General features: G+C 35.6%; 1 protein-coding gene across 1 annotated transcript in view; it reads left to right on the top strand.

The window, feature by feature from the left end:
• Positions 1 to 20560, top strand: part of SMCHD1 (structural maintenance of chromosomes flexible hinge domain containing 1) — a 67123-nt gene that overhangs the window by 27174 nt on the left and 19389 nt on the right. Inside the window, exons 18-31 of the mRNA XM_066329533.1 lie at positions 1272 to 1349; positions 1425 to 1544; positions 6869 to 7013; positions 7229 to 7325; positions 8887 to 8959; positions 10605 to 10744; positions 11733 to 11867; positions 12690 to 12917; positions 13539 to 13687; positions 14428 to 14516; positions 15659 to 15777; positions 16426 to 16593; positions 17647 to 17772; positions 19703 to 19782. Of these exons, the coding sequence (XP_066185630.1) occupies positions 1272 to 1349; positions 1425 to 1544; positions 6869 to 7013; positions 7229 to 7325; positions 8887 to 8959; positions 10605 to 10744; positions 11733 to 11867; positions 12690 to 12917; positions 13539 to 13687; positions 14428 to 14516; positions 15659 to 15777; positions 16426 to 16593; positions 17647 to 17772; positions 19703 to 19782 (1747 nt within the window). The remainder of the gene's footprint in view (positions 1 to 1271; positions 1350 to 1424; positions 1545 to 6868; positions 7014 to 7228; positions 7326 to 8886; positions 8960 to 10604; positions 10745 to 11732; positions 11868 to 12689; positions 12918 to 13538; positions 13688 to 14427; positions 14517 to 15658; positions 15778 to 16425; positions 16594 to 17646; positions 17773 to 19702; positions 19783 to 20560) is intronic.

Here is a 20560-nt window from a genome sequence, read left to right as displayed (position 1 = left end):
TGTACTTGAGAGAGATCTGTTGTTTCTATTGTTCCGTTTTGTCAGGGTTGTTCCTAGGAGCACTGAAAGAACCTGCTTTCAGACCTTTCATGTCTCCTGACCCATTCATTGATGGAAATTTTACTTTTAACTGTTTCTGCTGCTTCCTGTGTTAGCTTTTTTCTCAGCTCAGTTGAAGAATCAGTAGTGTAATCCTTGTGTTCTTCACCAGAATAATGAATAAGTCCTATGGGTGACAATTTGGGCATTGCATACCTGTCAAACTCAAACCCCTAATTTTATTAATAAGAGAAATACGTGTACACCCATGCAAAGGCCAAGAGCAAATATAATGTTTTAAATAAATAATATTTAATAAAAAGTTTCTCTTCTCTTTTGGAGAGTGGAATACTTGGCAGACTGTACTATGGACTGCCAAGACAGCTGAACTATGAGAAACCTGATCTGTTACTGGAGAGTCTTATTATCCAAGCTTCAAATTTAGGATTTGAATTAGGGTTAAGAGAATGATAAAGTTTGGTTGACAGCTCTTACTTTATCTTGTGTATGCCATTTGGTGCAAGGGCAGGGTCTTGAAACAGTTTTGCTTAGCTATAAAACAATTTGTATTTCTACAGCATTTCTTTTTATTCTGTGTAGTCTTGCTACAGTCACATTTTAGATTGTGAAGTCTATTTTGGGGAAAAAAAAGTATAAATGCCTCTTGACACTTCCAACAATAAATCTTACTTCTGTGTTTATCTTAGGTTATAGAACCAGTCACTAAAATGGCCTCAGTTTCAGTCTATTCTGTTTTTGTATGTGTCTTAATTCTGTAGAAGTTTATAAAGACAGATAAAACAATTTGGAGCAAAACAGGAATGTTCTTTTTTTTCAGTTACATGTTCTGTCAACTGCAAATTTTTATCATTGATCTCGTTTAAGCAGTTTTGCTGTGGTCATTTGTCAGGGTGATCCATTGCCAGCATGGAGTGCAGAGTGCTCATACTTAACAGGGAACACACAATCAAAGAGCTAATAAAATTCAACTTTACAAACCTGCTACTTTCAGTGCAATGTGCCCAAGGCTAGCAAGTTTTAATTAAAATGGGATTAGACAGAGAACTCATTTTTTTAGCTGTGATCAGTGTGTTTAGTTGTGAAGCTGAATTGATGTTTATTAGATCTAGAAATGATAGTAATACTTATTATTTAAGTGATACCAATGCTTGAAAAAGTTAAGAATTATGGTGTAAAATTTAAATACGTGTAGCTAAGTGTTTGTTTTGCAGCACCTACTGAAAATAAAGAAATCATTTCCCATATCAGTCAGCATGGAGGCAAGTGGCCGTACTGGTTTAAAAAAATGGGTAAGTTTGCATATTCAATATCTTCAGTTTATTTAATTTTCTTTCCTTTCTAACTGTATTTTTATATCTGTTTAGAAAACCTTCAAAAACTTGGTAACTACTCCTTGAAACTGCAAGTAGTATTGAATGAAAGTAATGCAGACACTTACGCAGGAAGGCCTCTGCCATCTAAAGTATTTAAGTTTACTATTGTAGGTAAGAATTCCAATATTTTCTCCTACTTTTAGTGTTTCTGTTTGATTCATAGTATACAAAAATATGTCATATTCTAGTTGAGAGGTGGTTTTCAGCCCTGAAACGTAGCATTTGCCTGTCAAATTTGAAGCATTTCCAGGAAAAAATGGGGTTTTTGTGGTGGGTTTTTGTCTCTGATGTAATGTGTTGGTTCTGTGGCAGGCAGTTTTGCATTAAATATAAAGTTTTGATGGAATCTAAAGGTCCCTGATGTGAACTTCCCCAGTTGTACTTAAAAAAAACAAACTTCATTAGTATCACCCTTTTTCCTCTTGCCATTGACATAAATATTCTTTCATAAAACTAGTATTCATTAGGCCAACTTTCATGCATAAACCACAGAAACTCATTAAAAGACAGGTTAAATGTTTAAAATAAATGTTGAGATTAAAGACTTTCTAAAATTAATTAATAAAGGAAGAATCTTATGCAAAAGTAAATTCTCATTTGTATGTAATGGATATGTCTCTTTGGGGTTAACGATCATAAAATACTTACTCCAGTGCTTACTAGAATACTCACTTCAGAAAGAATCAGTGTGAAAAGATGGGTGGTGGGATAGCCCAGGAGTGTTTAGACTTTCTGGAGCTTGATGATAGTGACAATTAATGTTGAGTGTGGCTAAGTGAGTGGGGAGGGCCAGCAAGGCACATACTGTGGTCCAAGTCTGTTACAGACCACCCAGCCAGGATGCAAAGGCAGATTAAATACATAAACAGCTGGGAGAACTGTCACAATGACTGGTCCTTGTTCTTGTGGGGGACTTTACCTTACCAGATGTCTGCTGAAAATATAACACAGCAGACAGGAAATGGTCTAGGAGGTTCCTGGAGTGTGTAGAAGAGAACTTGCTGGCGTAACTGGTGAGGGACCCAGCTAGGGAGGGAGCCCCTTCTCCTTTGTGACTTTCTCTTTGTGAGCAGAGAAGCACTGGTGGGTGGTTGGAGGTTGTCTTGAGCACATTGATCACAAAATGAAAGTTTACTGTGTTTACTCTTCTTGAAGTAAGGAGAAGTGTTAGCAGAGCTGCCACCTTGGACTTCCCGAGGGTAGAATTTGGCCTGTTTAGGTGAGTGGTTGACAGAGTCCCTTGGGAGGTAGTTCTGAAAGGCAGAGGAATCCAGAAATGCTGGAAAAAGAAGAAGAGCAAAAACGAAGCTCACAGCCTGGACTTCAGGAAACAACACTGGCTTCTTCAAAGATCTGCCTGGCAGAGTACTATGGAAAGAGGCCCTGGAGAGACTTGGAGATCCAAGCAAGTTTGTTAATATTCATAGTTCATGTCCAAGCCGAAGTCTGGTTCATCCCAATGAATAGGAAGTCAGACAAAAATTCCTGGAGGCCTGCATGGATGAACAAGGAGCTACTGGCAAAACTCAAAGAGATATACAGAAGGTGGAAATGGGAACAGGTAACCAGCGAGGAATACAGAGACACTTAACCAAGCATGCAGGAATGGCGTTAGGAAAGACAAAGTCTAATTGGAATTGAAAATGGAATCACTAGCAAGTGATGTCAAAGTCAACATGGGCTTCTTTTAATACATAGGTGACAAAAGGATGACTGAAATAAACGTGATGCAAGGAACGCAGGATGTGGAAAAAGCTGAGATACTGAAATAATCTGCCTTAGTATTTATTAGTAAGAAAGACCTCAGGAATCTCAGGCCCCAGAGACTTGTGGAAGGTCTGGGGCAAGGAAGATACACCCTTGGTGGAAGATTGATCAGGCCAGGGAATACCTAAGCAAACTGATGATACCGAAGTCCATGGGCCATGATGGGGTGCATTCACGAGCCAGAGAGAGCTGGCTGATATCCTTGTGAGGCCACTCACATTAATTGAATAATCATGGCAACTGAGAGAACTGCCTGATATTTTGAGGGAAGCATCACTCCCATCTGCAGAAGGAGGACACACAAAGCTACAGGCCAATCAACTTCATCTCAGTTTGTGGGAAGGTGATGGAGCAACTCATCCTGAAAACAGTTTCCAGGTACATGAAGGACAGGAAGATCATCAGTAGTAGTAAGCATAGATTCACCTTCTATGTTGGAAGGACTAGCTTAGTAGATGTTGTCTATCTAGACTTCAGCAGGGTTCTCATCAGTAAGACCCCATAAGGTCCTCACAGAGAAGCTCATGAAGTTTGGACTGGATGAACAGACTGAGGTGAGTTAATGAACAGCTGAGCCCAGAGAGTGGTGATCTGTGGCTCTAAATCTAGTTAGAGGGAAGCAAATAGTGGTTACCCCAGGGGTCAATACATGACTTGATCCTGCTTCATATCTTCATTAATGATCTGGATAACAAGACAGACTGTACCTTCAACAAGTTTTCCTGATAACACAAAACTGAGAAGAGTGGCTGATACACCTGAAAGTTTGCCACCGTCCAGAGGGACCTCAGCAGGCTGCAGAAATCGGCTCTCAGGAACCTTATGAAATTCAGCATGAAGGGCTAAGTCCTGCACCTGCAGGACAACCCTCAACCTGCCACCCAAGTATCTGGAAAGCAGCTTTGCAGGAAAGGATCTGCAAGTCCTGATGGGCAGCAGGTGAACACAAACCAACAAAGTGCCCTCACAGCAACAAGCAGCAACAACCTCTTTGGGCGGCATTAAAAGCAGGTTGAGGGAGAATTTCTCTCCGCTCAGAATTGGTGAGGCTAGCTGGAGTACTGTGCCCAGAACTGGACACATTACATTACAACACAGAGGCATGGACATACTGGGGAGAGTCCAGCACAGGCCCATGAAGATGGTGTGGGGACTGGAGGGTGCTGAGGCAGTGAAACAATTTGCCCAGAGAAGTTGTGGTTGCCCCATCCCTGGAAGTGTTTCAGGCCAGGTAGGATGGGTCTCTGAGCAACCTTGTCTAGTGGAAAATGTCCTGTCCACGACAGGGAGGGTTGGAACTGGATAATATTTAAGATTTTTCCAACTCAAACCATTCTGTGATTCCATGATCTCTTACCTGAAGAGAGTCTGGGGGAGCAGTCACTGCTCTGCCTGGAGAAGATTCATGGGGGGCTTATCAATGTCTATAAACAACTAAAGGGAATGTAAAGAAGGTGGAACCAGGCTCTTTCCAGTGGTGTTCAGTGACAGAACCAGAGCCAATGGGCACACACTGAAACACAAGAGGTTCTTTTCAAGCATCGGGAACTAGGATTTTTTCACTATAAAGGTGATGCAGTGCTGCCAAAAGTTGCTCAAGATGTGGAGTTTCCTTTCTTGAGGATACCAAAAATTGTCTAAACATGTTCCGGGGGAACTGACTCTAGGTGGTCCCACTTGAGCCAGGGGCATTAGATAAGATGACCTCCAGAAAACCCTTCGGATCTCACCCATTCTGTGAACTTTATCTACAAGGGGAACGGGAAGAGGGAAAGTAAAAATTGCTAATTTCTTTGCATTTAATATTAAAATGGATAATTTTGTCACAATTTAGGGAGGTATAGCTAACATCTGTTTTCAGAAGATCAAGGGGAAAAAAATAGTGTTTTCTGTGGCCTCCTATTTCTTCCACAAAATGAGAGGCTTTGAATGCAAATTCTTGAAGGCAGAAAAGAGTTCTTTGTAAATAGCATATTCTTCTAAAAGCTTCTGCTTATTGACAGAGAAGAAAGAGGTATTCTTTTATAAAGGGAAAAAAAGTTTGGCATTACTTGAAAAGAGTAGTTATTTAAACATATGTCTGAAGACATGCCATTGAAGGCTCAAGATATTTCTGTGAACTTGCAAGAATAGAGAAGAAAAAAGAATCTGGTTCTCTGAACAAAAATGAACCTTGTCTACTCTTTTATCTCTATCAAAGTGAGATAGAGATACTCTCTACTACTTTTCAATAGTAGTATGGCTTCCCCCAGTATGGCAGCACTCAATTAAAGATTTGTTTAGCTATAACTGAAATGAACAAATCTCATTGGAAAGGAATAAAAATTTTGAAAAATCTATAGTTAATAGTATGGTACTTTTAACACAAGGGATACCAAAATCATCTTTAGCTATCTATTTCTGCTTTTTTATTTAATCAGAAGATAATTCAACATTTTAAACATTGTCAGTTTTTAAAGGTATTTCAAGTCTTTATTTTTGCAATTCTGTTTTGTGTTTTCTCAAAAAGCTTCACACTTGTTATTTGTGGTACCATTTATGATGTAGATTCTAAAAATCCAGAAAAGAACAGTCTAAACTGAAAAAGCATTTTTGGCTGAGAAACAAATTATTCTATTTCTCTAACAGCAGGTTTTCACTGAGTTTTTATAGTTGTTCTTGGTACGCTAAAAAATACCATAAATTAAATTTTAACCATTGGTTAAAACCAATTCAATCTACAAGGTTGGTGAACCTTCTGAACTAAAACTTCTTTTTAGTTCAGAAGTGTTCTTTTGGTAGTTACTCACTTTAAATATTGAGGAATTTATTCTGTTGTTTCTTAAATAATTTTACACTTTTATCATTCACTTATGGTAATAAATAAAGTTATAGACACTGTAAGGTTGAGATCTTGTTACAACCAGTACCTAATTTTAGCTAATGCAAGGTGTTTATCATCTCTTGTGCAAAGGAAGCTTCCTGATAATGGACACCCTTACGTTTTGAAAATAGTTGTTAGTTTCAATTCAAAATTGTTTGACAGAATATTAATTTACCATTTAGCTCAGCATGTATTGCTTCTTTTTTCAAAGGCCACTTGATCAAGACACTTTGTTTCCACAAAATATGATTCTTGATTTATATGCTCCACTTGATACGTGCTCCATTTGTTACCACTGTTTGGTCTTGTTTGTTAGTGCCTAACTGAAGACAGTCTAATGGGGCCTGGTTTCAAAGGAAAGATACACTGACATTTCTTTTTCTAATACTTGTCATTATATATCTTTATCTCTCAAATTTAGGGCAGTTGTAGAACAAAAATGTTCTGCTGCATGAATTATTTATCTTACTAGAATTAAAGCAATTAAGTATTTAGAAGAAGTTGTCCACACGGAACTTGTTCACTTACAGGTGCTGTATTGATGTTTTGAGTACTTTGGGAATGTTGACTATGCTCTTACGTTTCTTATACTGTAGTCTCCTGCTGTTATATTTTGTTTTTATTTTAGTGTAAGTTAAAAAAAAGAACATCAGTCAATAAAGCATAACTTTGGTTAATAACAGTATTCTGAACAGCCTGTTCACTTTGCATCTGAAAAGCACTTGACTTAATTGCAGCCTTAATCAAGAAAAAGCAAAGGAGCACACGTAGTTCTTTCTGAAAATGTATTATTCTTCTCTCTTAGAGGGCAAACCAGAGAAATTTGTGGTGGGTCTCTTGGAGCTTCCTTTTCGAATTGGAGTACCTTTTAGCATTCCTTTGGAATTGCAGGATGAATTTGGTCACGCAACACACTTGACGTATCGCATTAGACCAGTTCTAGAAGCTAGGTAATTCGGCCATCTTTTTTTTTGCCATTTCTTTGTGTGACAGTAATATGATAATACTTTAGGGTTTATCTGAATGATATACTGGGAATTTCTCACATAAATTAACTGATATTTTTTCTTTTATTTTCATAAGAATATCTGAAATTATCTTGTATACTAAAACACTGTGTTTGTTTTTAAATTGATTCTCTTGTGCTTTCTGTATATTTTTCTAGTGGATTAACATTGAAGCATGAAGACATACCTGTGGCAGCAAAGTGTGTCATTAAGGGTGTTATTGCTAAAGGCTGTGTAAATAGTTGCCAGGGCAAGGTAGGCTAATAAATTTAAGCTTGAAGTAACATATTAAAAAAAAGACAGAAAATAATTTTTGTGTAAAATGAATTGTCACATGGTGTTAGCTTAAGTTTAGTCCACACTAATGACCATGGATATTTCTTGGCATATTTTCAAATTGTCTCTTGGAGCTTTATGTGGAGCAGTTTGTATTTCCCCTACCTGCACTGTTTTCAGCTGATGGAACTGGAGCTGGAAGGGCTGAACAACACATGGGTGTATGCTACACTGTACCCAGCATGCCAAATCAGCTATCTTAGTTTGAACTGGTGCTGAGATTGGTTTAAGCCAAATAGTCCTGGTGACTTCTGCACTGAAAGATGATAGGGAGCTAAAGAAGATGAAATTTTCCATTCTTAGTTCAGATGGTGAGTAGTAATAGTCAATATGCAAGGTGTCTGCTTGAGGTTCTTTAAATGTTTCCAGTTCTGGTTGAACTTCCACAGTGAATATATTGTCCAAATCCAACCTGTTACTGATGGATTCTCAGTACCTTGTCAAGTTTCTACTTTACTGTTAAGCCCAAAATGTACATTGCATGCTAAAAAGATTTTTTTTTATTAAACAGATCTTAATGCTTTTGATAAATATAAATTAAAGATTTTTTAAAAGTCATTTTAAAATTATTTATAAGGCATATTTACACAGTATTTTAGCCAGGTCCCTATCCTTTAATTTAGTCTCCTAGTCTAGCATGGTAAAGACAAAGCTAGGAGATGAGGTATCCCATTGTACTTGATATTGTTGCTTAGAAAATAGCAAATAATGTTGCTGTGGAAAGATGTGTAAAGAGGAGAAAGAGCATATACCTTCTAATTGAAAATAAAAGGATGTTCAGTGTAGTAAATTTTGTAGGCAAAGTTTAAAATTCTGGATGAAGGGCAAGAACGATGACATAGGATGGAGTGCATGATGAGAAATAAAGTGTATAGGAACAAATGTGTCAGACTTCAGCAAGAGTTAAATTTGGTGAGGGGCAAGACCAAGAATCACTTAAGGAACTTGCAGTACAGAAATAATACTGTACCATATTAATTAAAAAAGAGAGGGTGTTACTTTCTTATTATTATTTTTCATTCTCTGATTTTAATGTGAAAATTGGTTTCAGTGAGGCATGTAAGAAAAATAGAGTAGTTATTTTTCTTACTTCTTTAATCAAAGATGAGATGCACAGTGGTAGTGGTGCCTTGCTAAGGAATAACAAACACAGAACTTGCAGACCCTTTCTTTAAACCTACTTTTTTTTTTTTAACTGCTATATTTTTTCCCATTAAAACCAAAAGTTATGATAGCTGCTTTTCATAGTGTCAGAATCATGTAGTTTAACATACAAGTCCTGAATTGAATGTCTCTGGTTATAATAACATGGAAAAGACAGATTTCAGTACAGGAGGGAAAAAAACCCTTTATTTTTTGTAGACATGCAAGACAATTTCTAGTGACTTCTTAAATTAACATATATACAAATTGACATGATTTTGTGAGATTATTGTATGGTTTTGTTTAAGGTTAATAATGAAAGTATTCTTTTCAATAGAACTTTAATCTGAAGATTACTCTTCCTGGTTTGAAAGAAGATACACAAGTTATTAAAATAAGACTGCAGCCTGGTAAGTATACTTATATCCTTAAATATTTAATGAAATTCTGTTAAATTTTATTCTGACACTATTAAGGAAAGCTTCTCCCAAGAAAGTAAAATATTTTGTGAGGCATAAAAAAGGATCCAGGGGATGACTAGAAAAGAAGTCAAGCCAAGAACATGTTATGTCATTTTTGGCATGAATGTCATTGTACTCACAGCCCAACCTTACCTACTATTCTGCGAGATGGAATTTTTGTCTACTTATTTGAGACACATTTTTCTCTTTTAATTGCTTTAAATCTTCTTCTAATCTAGCATCGTTGAACAAATGAATTTCTTATCTTCCTGTTTTTCTTTAGCATTAAGACTTTTTTCCTGTGCTAATCTGCATTGAAAATTAGTGTTCACCCTGCAGAAAACATCTTATGAATGAATAAGCGCTCATGTAGTTTCATCCCCCAGTAAATGGGGATGCTTTGGCAATTGAATTGTGTTTGAAATTTTAATGTTACATGTTGAATTTATCGTAATGAGAGACAGGAACATAGAGGTCTGTAAGGACACTGCCCTTACCAGAATTTTATATTTTGTGGATGTCTTGATTCTGAGGATTCCCTTACATGAGATCTGTTATCCCTTGTTACTTGGGATATAAGGTATGGTATGAAAGCTAAGTTTTGGCTCCCAGATTACAAATTTCAGTCTTGTCCATCTCGTTTTGCAGCAATATAGTCTACTACTTTGTAAGACCAATAATGCACAGTTTAGTCCATTATTCTTTATCTTTTGGGGAGTTAAGGGTTTGTGTAGAAAACAGTGAAAGGATTGGACATGAGACAGACTGATGTGTGTTGTTGCTGTTATTTACCTTGAACTGATGGCAGCTTCATCCTTCATTTTGCTTTTGACAATGTAGAGATGCTTCACTACCTTTTTCTTCTCACTTGAGTTATATCCTTTGTAAGCTGTTTTTTGAGGAAGGAATAATAAATGCTATTTCAGTCTCATTCTTCAACTAGTGAGTTTGAAATAGAAGTTTTAATAAATCATGCATAAAGGATGCTTCTGAAAAATTGCCATCTTTGTTCCTTTAGAGCCTTTCTTTTAATAGTAATCTATCACTTCCTTTCTCCTTTTAAAAACTGATAAAATAATTATGTTTTCCGGGAGATAGACTTACTTGAATCACTTCACTTCATTACCTAAGTAATGACAACAAATTTTGTTTTGCATTTCTTTGCGTGCAGATTGTAGCTGTGATAGCTTTGGTTATTAATTGGATATCTCAACATTAATATTTTTTGGGTTTATCATGTCAGAAGAGAGCTCCAGGTTTCTTTTTTGATGAATGTGAATCCATATAATATGTAAACAGAACTGTATCGTGTGTTTGCATGTTATATATTCTGAATTTCATCATGTTTGTCTAAATGTTCTCTACTAAAATAATTCAAAAGATTGGCAGATGGTATGTACTGAAGGACAGAAGATGTCTAGAACTTTTCAGTACAAACAAATATATATACCTGAATTGTTTGAAATAGTTTGTTACCACAAATATCTTGGTAGCTTGGCTTTAGAAACTCTTTGAGATAGCAGAAACTGAAATTGAATGTCTCACAACTTATCTAAAATATAACTATTGTTCTGTAATTGTGCATTTTTTACAGGCCCTCCTCGTCAATTGAAAGTAAAACCAGATTCAGAAATTCTAAAGATTGAAAATGGTACAGCTTTTCCCTTTCAGGTTGAAGTACTGGATGAATCAGGAAATATAACAGTGCAGCCAGACTTGATTGTTCATTGTAAGGTAAACTGCATTTCATAGTGTGCCATAAGGATTTGGATTCCTGCTTTTTAAAGGGCTGGAAAAAGAATTTGTTTCGGAATCTGTAGAATTTAATATCTTTAGCAATGCTTTTGAAGTTTCTACAGCTTGCTAGCTGTAATTGACTCTCTTACCTTGTATCTATTGTGAGCCAGTCAGTAAGTTTTAGAATCAATGGAACCTGGCCTTAGAAACAGAAGAGAAAATTATGTTAGGATATATAGGTTCAAGTTTAAGGTATTTTGGCCATATTTATTATATACAATACTAAAATTTATTCAGAAAAATAACTTCAGAAAGCTTACTTTTGGTATTTTTTAAGGTGAACATTCAAGTCTAGTGTGTATAACTAATATTAGATGAGACTATTATCATAAACACAAATATAAGCTCAGAAGGGAACATGTATCTTGTTTTGACTTTAGGAAGTAAGAAAACTTCCCCTTTTGGTCCTCTTTTTTTGACTCAAGAAAGTGACTTTCCCAATTCTAGTGAAATCCAGCAAGGATATATAAAATTGCTTTCCCACTGCAAAGTAGTCTGCACTCCATATGCGCTTTATATGTGTGCACCCTCTTCCTGTAGACTGGGTCTGCAGTGGTATGACAACGTGTTGAACTTGAAGTTTAAGTTCCTTTAATGTGTGATGTTTAGTAAAATAATGAAAAGAAAGTTTATTTCACAAGTTAATTGAATTTATTGCATAATAGCAGAAGAGCCTAATTATTGTGTTACTAAAGCAAGTGAATAGATAGTATATTTTACTTCCATAACTTACTCCTTTCTCCCACACATCCATTATCGACTGCAGAAAAATGCAGGTTTTGGTCTTACAGTTGTTGAAAAACTGATTTTTTTTTTCTGTATATAATTATATCTATATATTTGGACTTGTGCAAATAATAATTTCTGAAATGATCGTGGTAGTTCTGTAAGAGAAACTTGATGTTTAATCTTAAATTTTAAATAGTTTTTAGGTGCTTCAGACCTTCCTGTGTATTCTGTGGATTGCAGTAATGGAGGAACAAACATTTTAACTGGTCCAGTTATACATGTACAGAATATCAAGAAAGACCATATGCTGAAAGCAAGGTTTGAAGTACTTGTAAGTATTGGTTGGAATGCTTCGACTAAGAAAAGATTAAGAAGTTTATTATACAGTGTTGCCAGCATTTTTTATGAATCAGCTTGGCTAGCCCAAAGGTACTGGCTTGGGTATCATAAACGTCATAATCAGGTGGCTATGCTTTTTTATCACTAGAAAATCATAAAAAAGCTAAGAGTTTTTTTCGATTTTTTTATTCTTTTCTTACTCTTTGTTAAATCCCTGAGATGTTTTAGAAATATGCATGTTTTCTGGGATTTTTCTTCCCCTTTTTAATTCCTGGATTGTTTAGACAAATTGCCCTCACTGCATAAACATTTAGTGTAAGAATAGGTATGGCAATCAATAGTTTTTTGTAGCATTTCAGTTTCAAATCTCGTGAAGTGTGATTTTTTTTAAATGCTGCTGAACATTCCAGTTCTCTGGTAGTCAGGAGAGTCACACTGCTGGAGAAAATAAAACCCGTGTGTGTTTTACCCTGGAAAAATGTGTGAATAAATACTAACATGGCAAGGTGAATTCTATAAAATGATACTTAAGATTACACTTAAAAAGTATTTTGTGAATTTTATGACTTGTGGAATAGAAAAAAGTCTAAACAGCTAGCATCAATTCTAGTATCTGCTACAAGTTGTAGGTATATTGGCATTTCTTTTTTTTCTTTACTTTTGACAAGTCAAGGTGATTTCATGTTTGGACACCTGGTCATACCTGGTCACCCTGAGTAGAGCCATAGGCTATTATGGCGTTACGTGTATGCATATATAAATTTAATATTTTAATTATATGTCTTTTTTTTTTTTTTTCCCCACCCATGAATAGAATTGCAAAGATGTGCCATCAGTAGAAAAGATTATAAAACTTCTTCCTAGCAGTCATGTTGCAAGACTACAGGTCCTAAGTATGGATGGACAAAAAGCACTTCAGATTAAACATCAGGATGAAATCAGTTGTGTTGCTGGCCAAGTCATGAACAAACTTATATTTCAGATGTATGATGAAGCAGAAAGGGAAATACCCATAACTGCAGCTACTGCAGAAAAAATCAAGGCAAGTACTTTTAAGTAAACAGCAGCATAATATGGGGCAGAGACACAAAGCTGATACCCTTAAAATCCATAAAGATCAGACTTCGAAATAATATTCCTCAAAACTGTATTAATAAACATTAAATCCTCCTTAATATTTTTTAAAAATATTTTTTAAATTAAATGTTAAGTAATGCTTCAGGGTAATATTATGAAAAGCAGCTTAGTATTTCCAGTGCTTCTCCTAAACGCATAAAATAATTATGACATAGTTATGATCCCTCAGATTCAGGGCCTTCCCAACATTTAGGAACTCTGAATAGGCCTGTTCCCCATGCAGGCTTGTCTGTGTGGAGCCTAAGACAAACATAAGAGATTCACCAAATATATCACACTTGTATCTTTCCTAACTCAGGTTCAGTGTGGGAAACCTAATGTAGATTTTGGTCTGCTTGGGTTTTTTTTCAATTGACTGTATTTCAGCAGATAGCACTGGTTACTGCTGGGAAATATCCAGGCTTTCCATTGAAAGCTGCTATTGCCTGTATGTTGTATCACCATATTTAGAATGGCTACAAGATTTATTATGTGGCTAGTCATTTATAAGTAAGCTTTTGATTAATTTATACAATTTTAATTTTAGGTAAACTGGACACCTAAAATTGACAGAGAGTTGTTGATGCAGGGATTATTACCTGATGTAAAAGTACCAACTTCAGTAAAAGATGTACGTTACTGTCTGATTACTTACCTTGATGAGCATGTGTCTTTGGAGAGTGCATTCACTGTCAGGTTTGTTCATTTGATATGTTTCTTTATTAATCATGTTATTGGCATTGCATTGTAGCTTTCATTACTTCGGGGTAAAACAAAAGTCTTTCTACAGAAGCTGAAATGATGAAAGTAGTTGGGAAATTAATAGGAGAACGTAAGCTTGGGAAGTGGGAAGGGTTTATGTAAATTTATTATATGTGAGAACATTACCTGTGTGAAAGACTCCATTGTGATATATTTGCATGCAGCCCTGTAATCAATTGTGTAAGTATACATACACTGAAGAAGAGTAGTGATGTTTTTGTAAGCTTGCAGTAAACATTAGCTCCCAGAATAACTAGTTTTCCTGAAGAGTTAGGTCACTGGTGACTGAGGAGAAATCAATATCACCGTGAACTTTGTTCTCATCTGGTTTTTCAGTCAAAACTGACAGCCTGTAAACTGAACTTTAAAATTACCTGTTTATCACTCTTAGTGAGCTTAGGTCTTGTATCTTACAAAGTTTATTAAGAGGTATCTGATTCTAAATTACTTTAGTGTAATTTCATGTGATTTTAATAGGTTAAAATTAACTAATTAATTCACAGCACTCTGATGCCAGGGTAAATTTGCAGCAATTAGTCATTTCACAGACCTGTAGTAGGAAAATAAAATACACTACATGACCAAGCATTAAGATTCTTTAAGATATTTATCCTGCCAGCTGTTATTTTTTATTTACCTTGATGAAATAAATAAGTCAATTTTCATGTGCTCAGACCACTTCCTGATGAACCCAAACACATTAAATGTAAACTGAAAGGCTCAAACACACTGAAGATGGGTGAAGAACTGGAGAGTGAAATCGGTGAGTGTTTTGCATATTCTTAATTTTCTTCTAAGATACATTTATTTTTCTTGGCAGTTTGTTAAGGCTGTTATATATACAGATGTCATCAAGAGTAAATTACCTTCAACTACTTTAATATAAAAACCATGATTACATTCTCATTCTCGCAGAAAGATGGTCAGACTTCCAAATTGCCATTTTACAATTCTGGAGTTAGTTTCTGATAAAATTTGCCTCTAACTTTGTACATCAGGACATTCATCATGCTCAGTTCAAATTGTTCATAAGTTTTTGTTTAGTTCATGTATTTTGAGCTTCAGAGTGACAGTTTTTAAGATTAACTTTAACAAAAGAGGAAGGCATGTTAGAAATCAGTCTTCTCATTCTGCTTTTGTTTCTGTATGCAGTATGACGTAGTGAGAAATTTAAAATTCTTACACTAGTTTTGGGACATTAAAAGCTTGTCTGTGAATGAAGAAAGCACATAGAACAAACTAAGGTTGAAAAGTAGCTTTCAATTTTAAGATTTTTATTCTTTAGTTTTTTGGTAAGAAATAATACGTTTATTAAGAAAAAGTTGGAACCATAAATATGGGATATAGCTATAGGGATTGATATAAAAAAATATAAAGGATATATATATACTTATATATATATACATTGTGGTTTATACCCACAAAACTGGGGGTTCTTATCAATGTATATAAAAAACCTCAAGAGAGAATAAAGAAATTGGAGCTGAGCTTTTCCTACCTTTTTCCACACTTTTTTTGGTGTGTTCAGAGATAGTAAATAGAGGCAGTGAAGACCAAGTGAAACATGGGATGTGGCCCCTGAAACACTTTTTCACTGTGAGGGTGACTGAGCACTGTCAGAGATTACCCAGAGTAATTTGTGGAGTCTTCCTCCTTGGAGATGCTCAGAAGCTGCCAGTCTGCAACTGGCTCAAGGGCACCATACTTGAGCAGGGGGTTTGAACCAGGTGACATCCAGAAATACCTTCCAACCTCATCACCCTGTCTGCAATTTAGTGATAGTTATTTAAATTTTCTCTGTATTGTGTATGTTTATATTCCGTGTGTTGTATAATGTTTCATTAAAGCAGCTGCTGAAATAATCATCCTAATAATTGTTTTAACCATCACCATCTTTTTTAACAGATGTAATGATTACAGATCAGTTTGGAAATCACATTCAGACAGTGACATCTGCATGTGTAAATTCCCTAGGAGTTTCTGGGCCTGGACTTGATAAATCAAATTTGAAAATAACTTGGCAGGTATTTATAAGATGTCATATAGTTTATTTCTTTGTGGCATTTGTGTGGTAATTGTTTTAATTCTGTTACACAGAATTGAACCAAAATTGTGGAAAGATAGTCAAATTACACACTTAAGTTGGTTGCTTAAAGCATTTAAATTGTATGATCCTGTTCTAAGGAGTAACAGCTGCATCTTTTAAAAACTTTATCACTGCTGCAGCTATACAATGTGGAGGCCAGTTCACTTTGTGCTTGAGTCAGGTTTTGTTTGTTTCTAGTTCCTTGTTCTTTATGTTTTTTTCTATCTTGCTTTTTATCTTTTCTTCTGTGGTTTTTTATGTTGGTACAGTTGATTTTAAGATCTTTTGAAGAACCTTGTAGAAAGGACTAGTATCTATACCTTTTAAAATATGCTGGATATAATTTGAAAAAACAGGTTTCTGAGAAATTCTTGAGTTTGAAATTAGTCGCTTCTTACTCACAAAGCTCATTTAAATTTTGCAGAAGGAGTAAAACTCATAGTTTAATTTTTAGTCCACTGGTCCACTGTCTCACAATAAAACACCAAATAGTATGTATTGAATAATTGCTGTATTGAAAAAATACTAATAAATTTTACTTTGCTTTATTTGATCTTGATAAAATCTTCTCCTTGTTTCTCAATAGGAAAGTACTCAAACAATGAAAGTAAAAGGTATTCGATACAAACCCTGTTTACTTGGAAGCAAAGAACTGTGCTTTGCTTGGCGTGAATTTTCTGATTTTATCAGAGTGAATTTAGTAGCAGGATCCCCGGCTAAATTGCAGATTGTGGATTGGCCAGAGTTAGAAAAGGTAAGTTGAACAATTTTGGTTTGAAAAAAAGCAATATGGTCTCTAGTCAGGTATTTTTATTCCACTTTTTGTGCAATAGCTAACTACATCAGGCTTTTAAAAAGTAAACTTATTTTGGAGTAATCTAACTCGTGTATGTTCACAACCTTAAAATTTGTAAACTTTATTCTGTCCCATTTGCATTTCTACAGATAGTGTAATTTTTCTTTGGCGCAGTAATTACACTGTGGGCTGGATCGTGGCACCCATCTTCCACTGCAATTTTCTGACAATACAGTCCTTAGTGGTAGTAATGGCTGGATCATATCTCCATTTCTTATGGGGCTTTTTTAGTGTTCAGAATGTTAGATGGCTGTCCCAAATTTACTTCAGTTTACAAGTGTTTACTGTCAGAAAGTAAACGCTTAAAGAGAATGGAGTACAGGACTTAATGGAAATGGCTGGAGATTTTTGGTGCTGTACATCTATTTGCCTTAGGGTTTTAAAATTATTTTTCAATTATTTGCTTTCGATAATTTTTCAGTTTACTTTGGCTATTCAAATAAGTGCGCTTAACTTGCTGCAGACACCAGAATAGAAAATTGAAAGCAGAAAAAATAAAATCCTATCTCTGAATAGAGGACAGGAATCAGGATCGGTGGTTTGAGAAAATGGAGAAGGAAGTTACTGAAGAAAATGTAACAGAAGGTTCAGGGAGTTGTATAACTATTTTTGTTCTCTAGGCAGTTGTTTAAGTATATCAGAAAATAAAAGTTTCTGACCTTAACTCTTCCTACAACAAGGACATTGATAAGGCCCTTCAGAATCATGTCCTTCCTTTTAGTCACATCAACATGAGTAACCCATCCCATTTAATTCAAGTAGTGCATTTAATTCTAACAATAGAATATGAACAAACTCTAGAAATACATTGCTGCATACCATTCAGTCATGGTCTAGCTGTTCTGGGAGACAAATAGTATGGAAAAGGTGTTGTTCTGGGGCTTCCTGAACTGCCGTGAATGTCCAAGGTACGTAGACTTGAATAGTATCATGCATTTGTATCTCTTCCAGCCTGTTGCAGTGATTAATGGTAGAGAATTGCAGAGGCCCCTTATTGTTCAGTTGTGTGATCAGTGGGGAAATCCAGCTCCGGAACCTAATGTCAAAATCAACCTTACAAAGAGTAACAACTTAAAGGTAAGTGTTGGCCTTATTAGGTGAACTTCGTTTAACGCAAGTTTTGTTGTCATGTCTACAGTATCTTAATTTTCAGGACATTTTTGGAAATGTTAATAAAATATTGTAAGAGCACAAAAGAATAATTAATCTAGTATAAGAATAGTGGCAACAAATAATATAAACAGGTCCCAGGACAGCAACCACAACTATAACAAAATTCCTATAGGACAGTGTCTGAGTCTAATTCACATATATTCCAGATCTCCTACAGAACCTTTTTTTGAATTTTGCATGCATATCACACCACCACATCCCCCATGTTATCAGAGGTAATTTACTGAATGATAGTAATGACAGTGATACTGTCTCAACTGACAACCAAATAATTTGTCTGGTGGTTCTTTGATTTTGATTCCCGAATGTATGACTTACTGGTCTGTATGTAAAGCTGGTCAGCAGGTTTGTGCCCTGCTTGATTATCCTATGTAAAGCATTGGCAGGATAAATGAAGTTAAAACAATGAGGATGCAAATCTAGCCCAAATTTAAGTGGTTACGGGCCATTCCGTAAGTTCCATAAGGTATGAGTAGCAGATGGTTTTCTCATCAATATGTACAAAGGAAGGACATTGACAGAATGTTCCACTGGTTAAAATTTTTATTCCTGTATTTGAACAAAAAAAGGAAAGTCAAGCTCTCAAACATTCCTACCTGTCAGTACAGGACTGTCAGACTGTTATATTGAATATATGTGTTATCAACACAGGATATATTCATCACCTCTGGACATAACATTTTTTCCAGGGGCCGGTCCTGTTCCCTTTTTGTTCCTGCTTGCTTGTGTTCTTCAGTTTTCTCAGAATACACAGCAGCCAAGAACCTTCTTTTGCTCACTCCTCCAGAGCTGTGCCAGAACTTAGCATTTGCCCAATTTAACTATCCTATTATTACTTTCTTAAATTGGATTTTTTTAAGTAGATTTCTTGATATCTTCAATGTTTTTCCTCTTTTCTTTTTTTTTTTTTTTTTTTTTTTTTTTTTCTTTTTTTTTTTTTTTTTTTCTTTTTTTACTCTCTTACCATAGCAGTCTGCCTCACAGTTTGGGGATTTTTCCCTTGTCCCAGCTACTGCCTTTATGGTGTCAGCTGAAGCTCACTGTGGGTTCTGGTTATGTTGCTCTTGAGAGAAGACACCACCTTGGCAGTAGCACTGCATGGTTGTGCTGCCTGGTGAAAGAGATGTGGTGGCATGCTGTGTCTTTTATGCCTTCTTCCAGGAAGCACCGGCAGCATGTCTTAGAGTCCACATGTTCTTTATCTTAGTGGGATGTGTCCAGGAGAAAGTGTTCTGAAAGCCAAGGCGGATCAGTGTTGTGTTTATTACAGCGTGCTCTGCCTTGGCATTTCCAATAGGTTGTATGCACACTCTCCCAAAAGGAATGAAAAAATTTTGGGAACTGAAATTCTCAAATAAGATGTTCTTTGTATTTCACATTCCACCCTCTAAGTCTAAAGCCTGATACTAATCCATGCATTTTCTCTACTCCTTTGTCTTAGAGATCCAAAACTAAATGAGAACTGGAGAAACACTATAACAGGCACTAAATAGTTTGTAGAAGGCTTTTGGATCTGAAAATACACTCAGATTAACATCTGCTATGGATGATATGATAGCATCAGTACCAATTTAAAAAATAACATTTATAAAATATTTGAACATATTAATGAAGGAAAATATCGTAGTTCAGATGATTGCTTTTAAAAACTGGCAGAGAATTTGAAACTTCTTCCTTAATATTGTCTTTATAACAGTATATCTTTCCCTAATTCACAGTGCCAGGTTTTAGCTGAAATCAACAGACAGTATGCAGGCAAATGATATAAACATTTTATCTTAAAACTTGATATTTCTGTATCATTGAAAGAATTTTTTTGGTTTTTTCTTGACAGCTTGTTCCTTCAAACCAGCAGCATAAAACAGATGACACTGGTAGGGCTAACCTGGGAGTTTTTACTGTTCATGCACCTAGGTAAGTAGTGAAAACCAGATGGATTTCATAAAGTACAACCAAGTATTAATCTCAAGCTAAGATCAAACATTTATTATTCATATGCAGGTGGTTGGCCATGTAGTATGTTCTAAAAAATTACATGTTTTACTAAATTAAATTCAGTAGCTGCTGCTTCTTATCTACTGAGAAGCTGCTGCTGTAATTTTCTGAATCCTGTTTTTTTTTGTGATGGTAAACCTCATCTTACTAGTGTCAACCTGCACCAAGTGCAAGTGGGTATTAAAAACCACTTTAAAGTTTGAAATGTACAGTCTTTAGGTGGCCAGTTCCAAACACTATGCTTTTAAAGTAGGAACGTATTTTAAGAAGGTTTAAATCTCACTTTCTCTGCTAGCTAGACACGTTTTTAAAGGATTACCTAATCCAAAGGAATTTTAACAGATATATTTCATTCTTCCTATTTGCATTGAGCTGCTGAAGTTACGTTTCCAGCAGATGTGTGTCCTGTGGCTCCTGCTCCTTCATGTTGTGCTTCTTCATGCTCACTTCATGTATAGCTTCTCTTACACACTTCTGTCCCATATGGCTTTTCAAATTCATCATTTCTGTATCTTCCTCATATTCACAGTTCTGCAACCCACTCCATGTATCCCTGAGTTTTCTGAGCAAGACAGGGTTTGCTTTAGGTTATTTTGAAACTAGCAGTAAGTGCTTGTTCTTTGCATTCAAATATGGAGGATTTGCTCCTCACCATTTTCATTGCTTTCTTCTTTACTGTCTTCTGCTACTTGAAACT

This window comes from Sylvia atricapilla, chromosome 1 (genome assembly GCF_009819655.1).
Source record: "Sylvia atricapilla isolate bSylAtr1 chromosome 1, bSylAtr1.pri, whole genome shotgun sequence".
NCBI classification, from domain to species: Eukaryota; Metazoa; Chordata; class Aves; order Passeriformes; family Sylviidae; genus Sylvia; species Sylvia atricapilla.
This window is presented reverse-complemented; position numbering and strand designations above follow the sequence as displayed.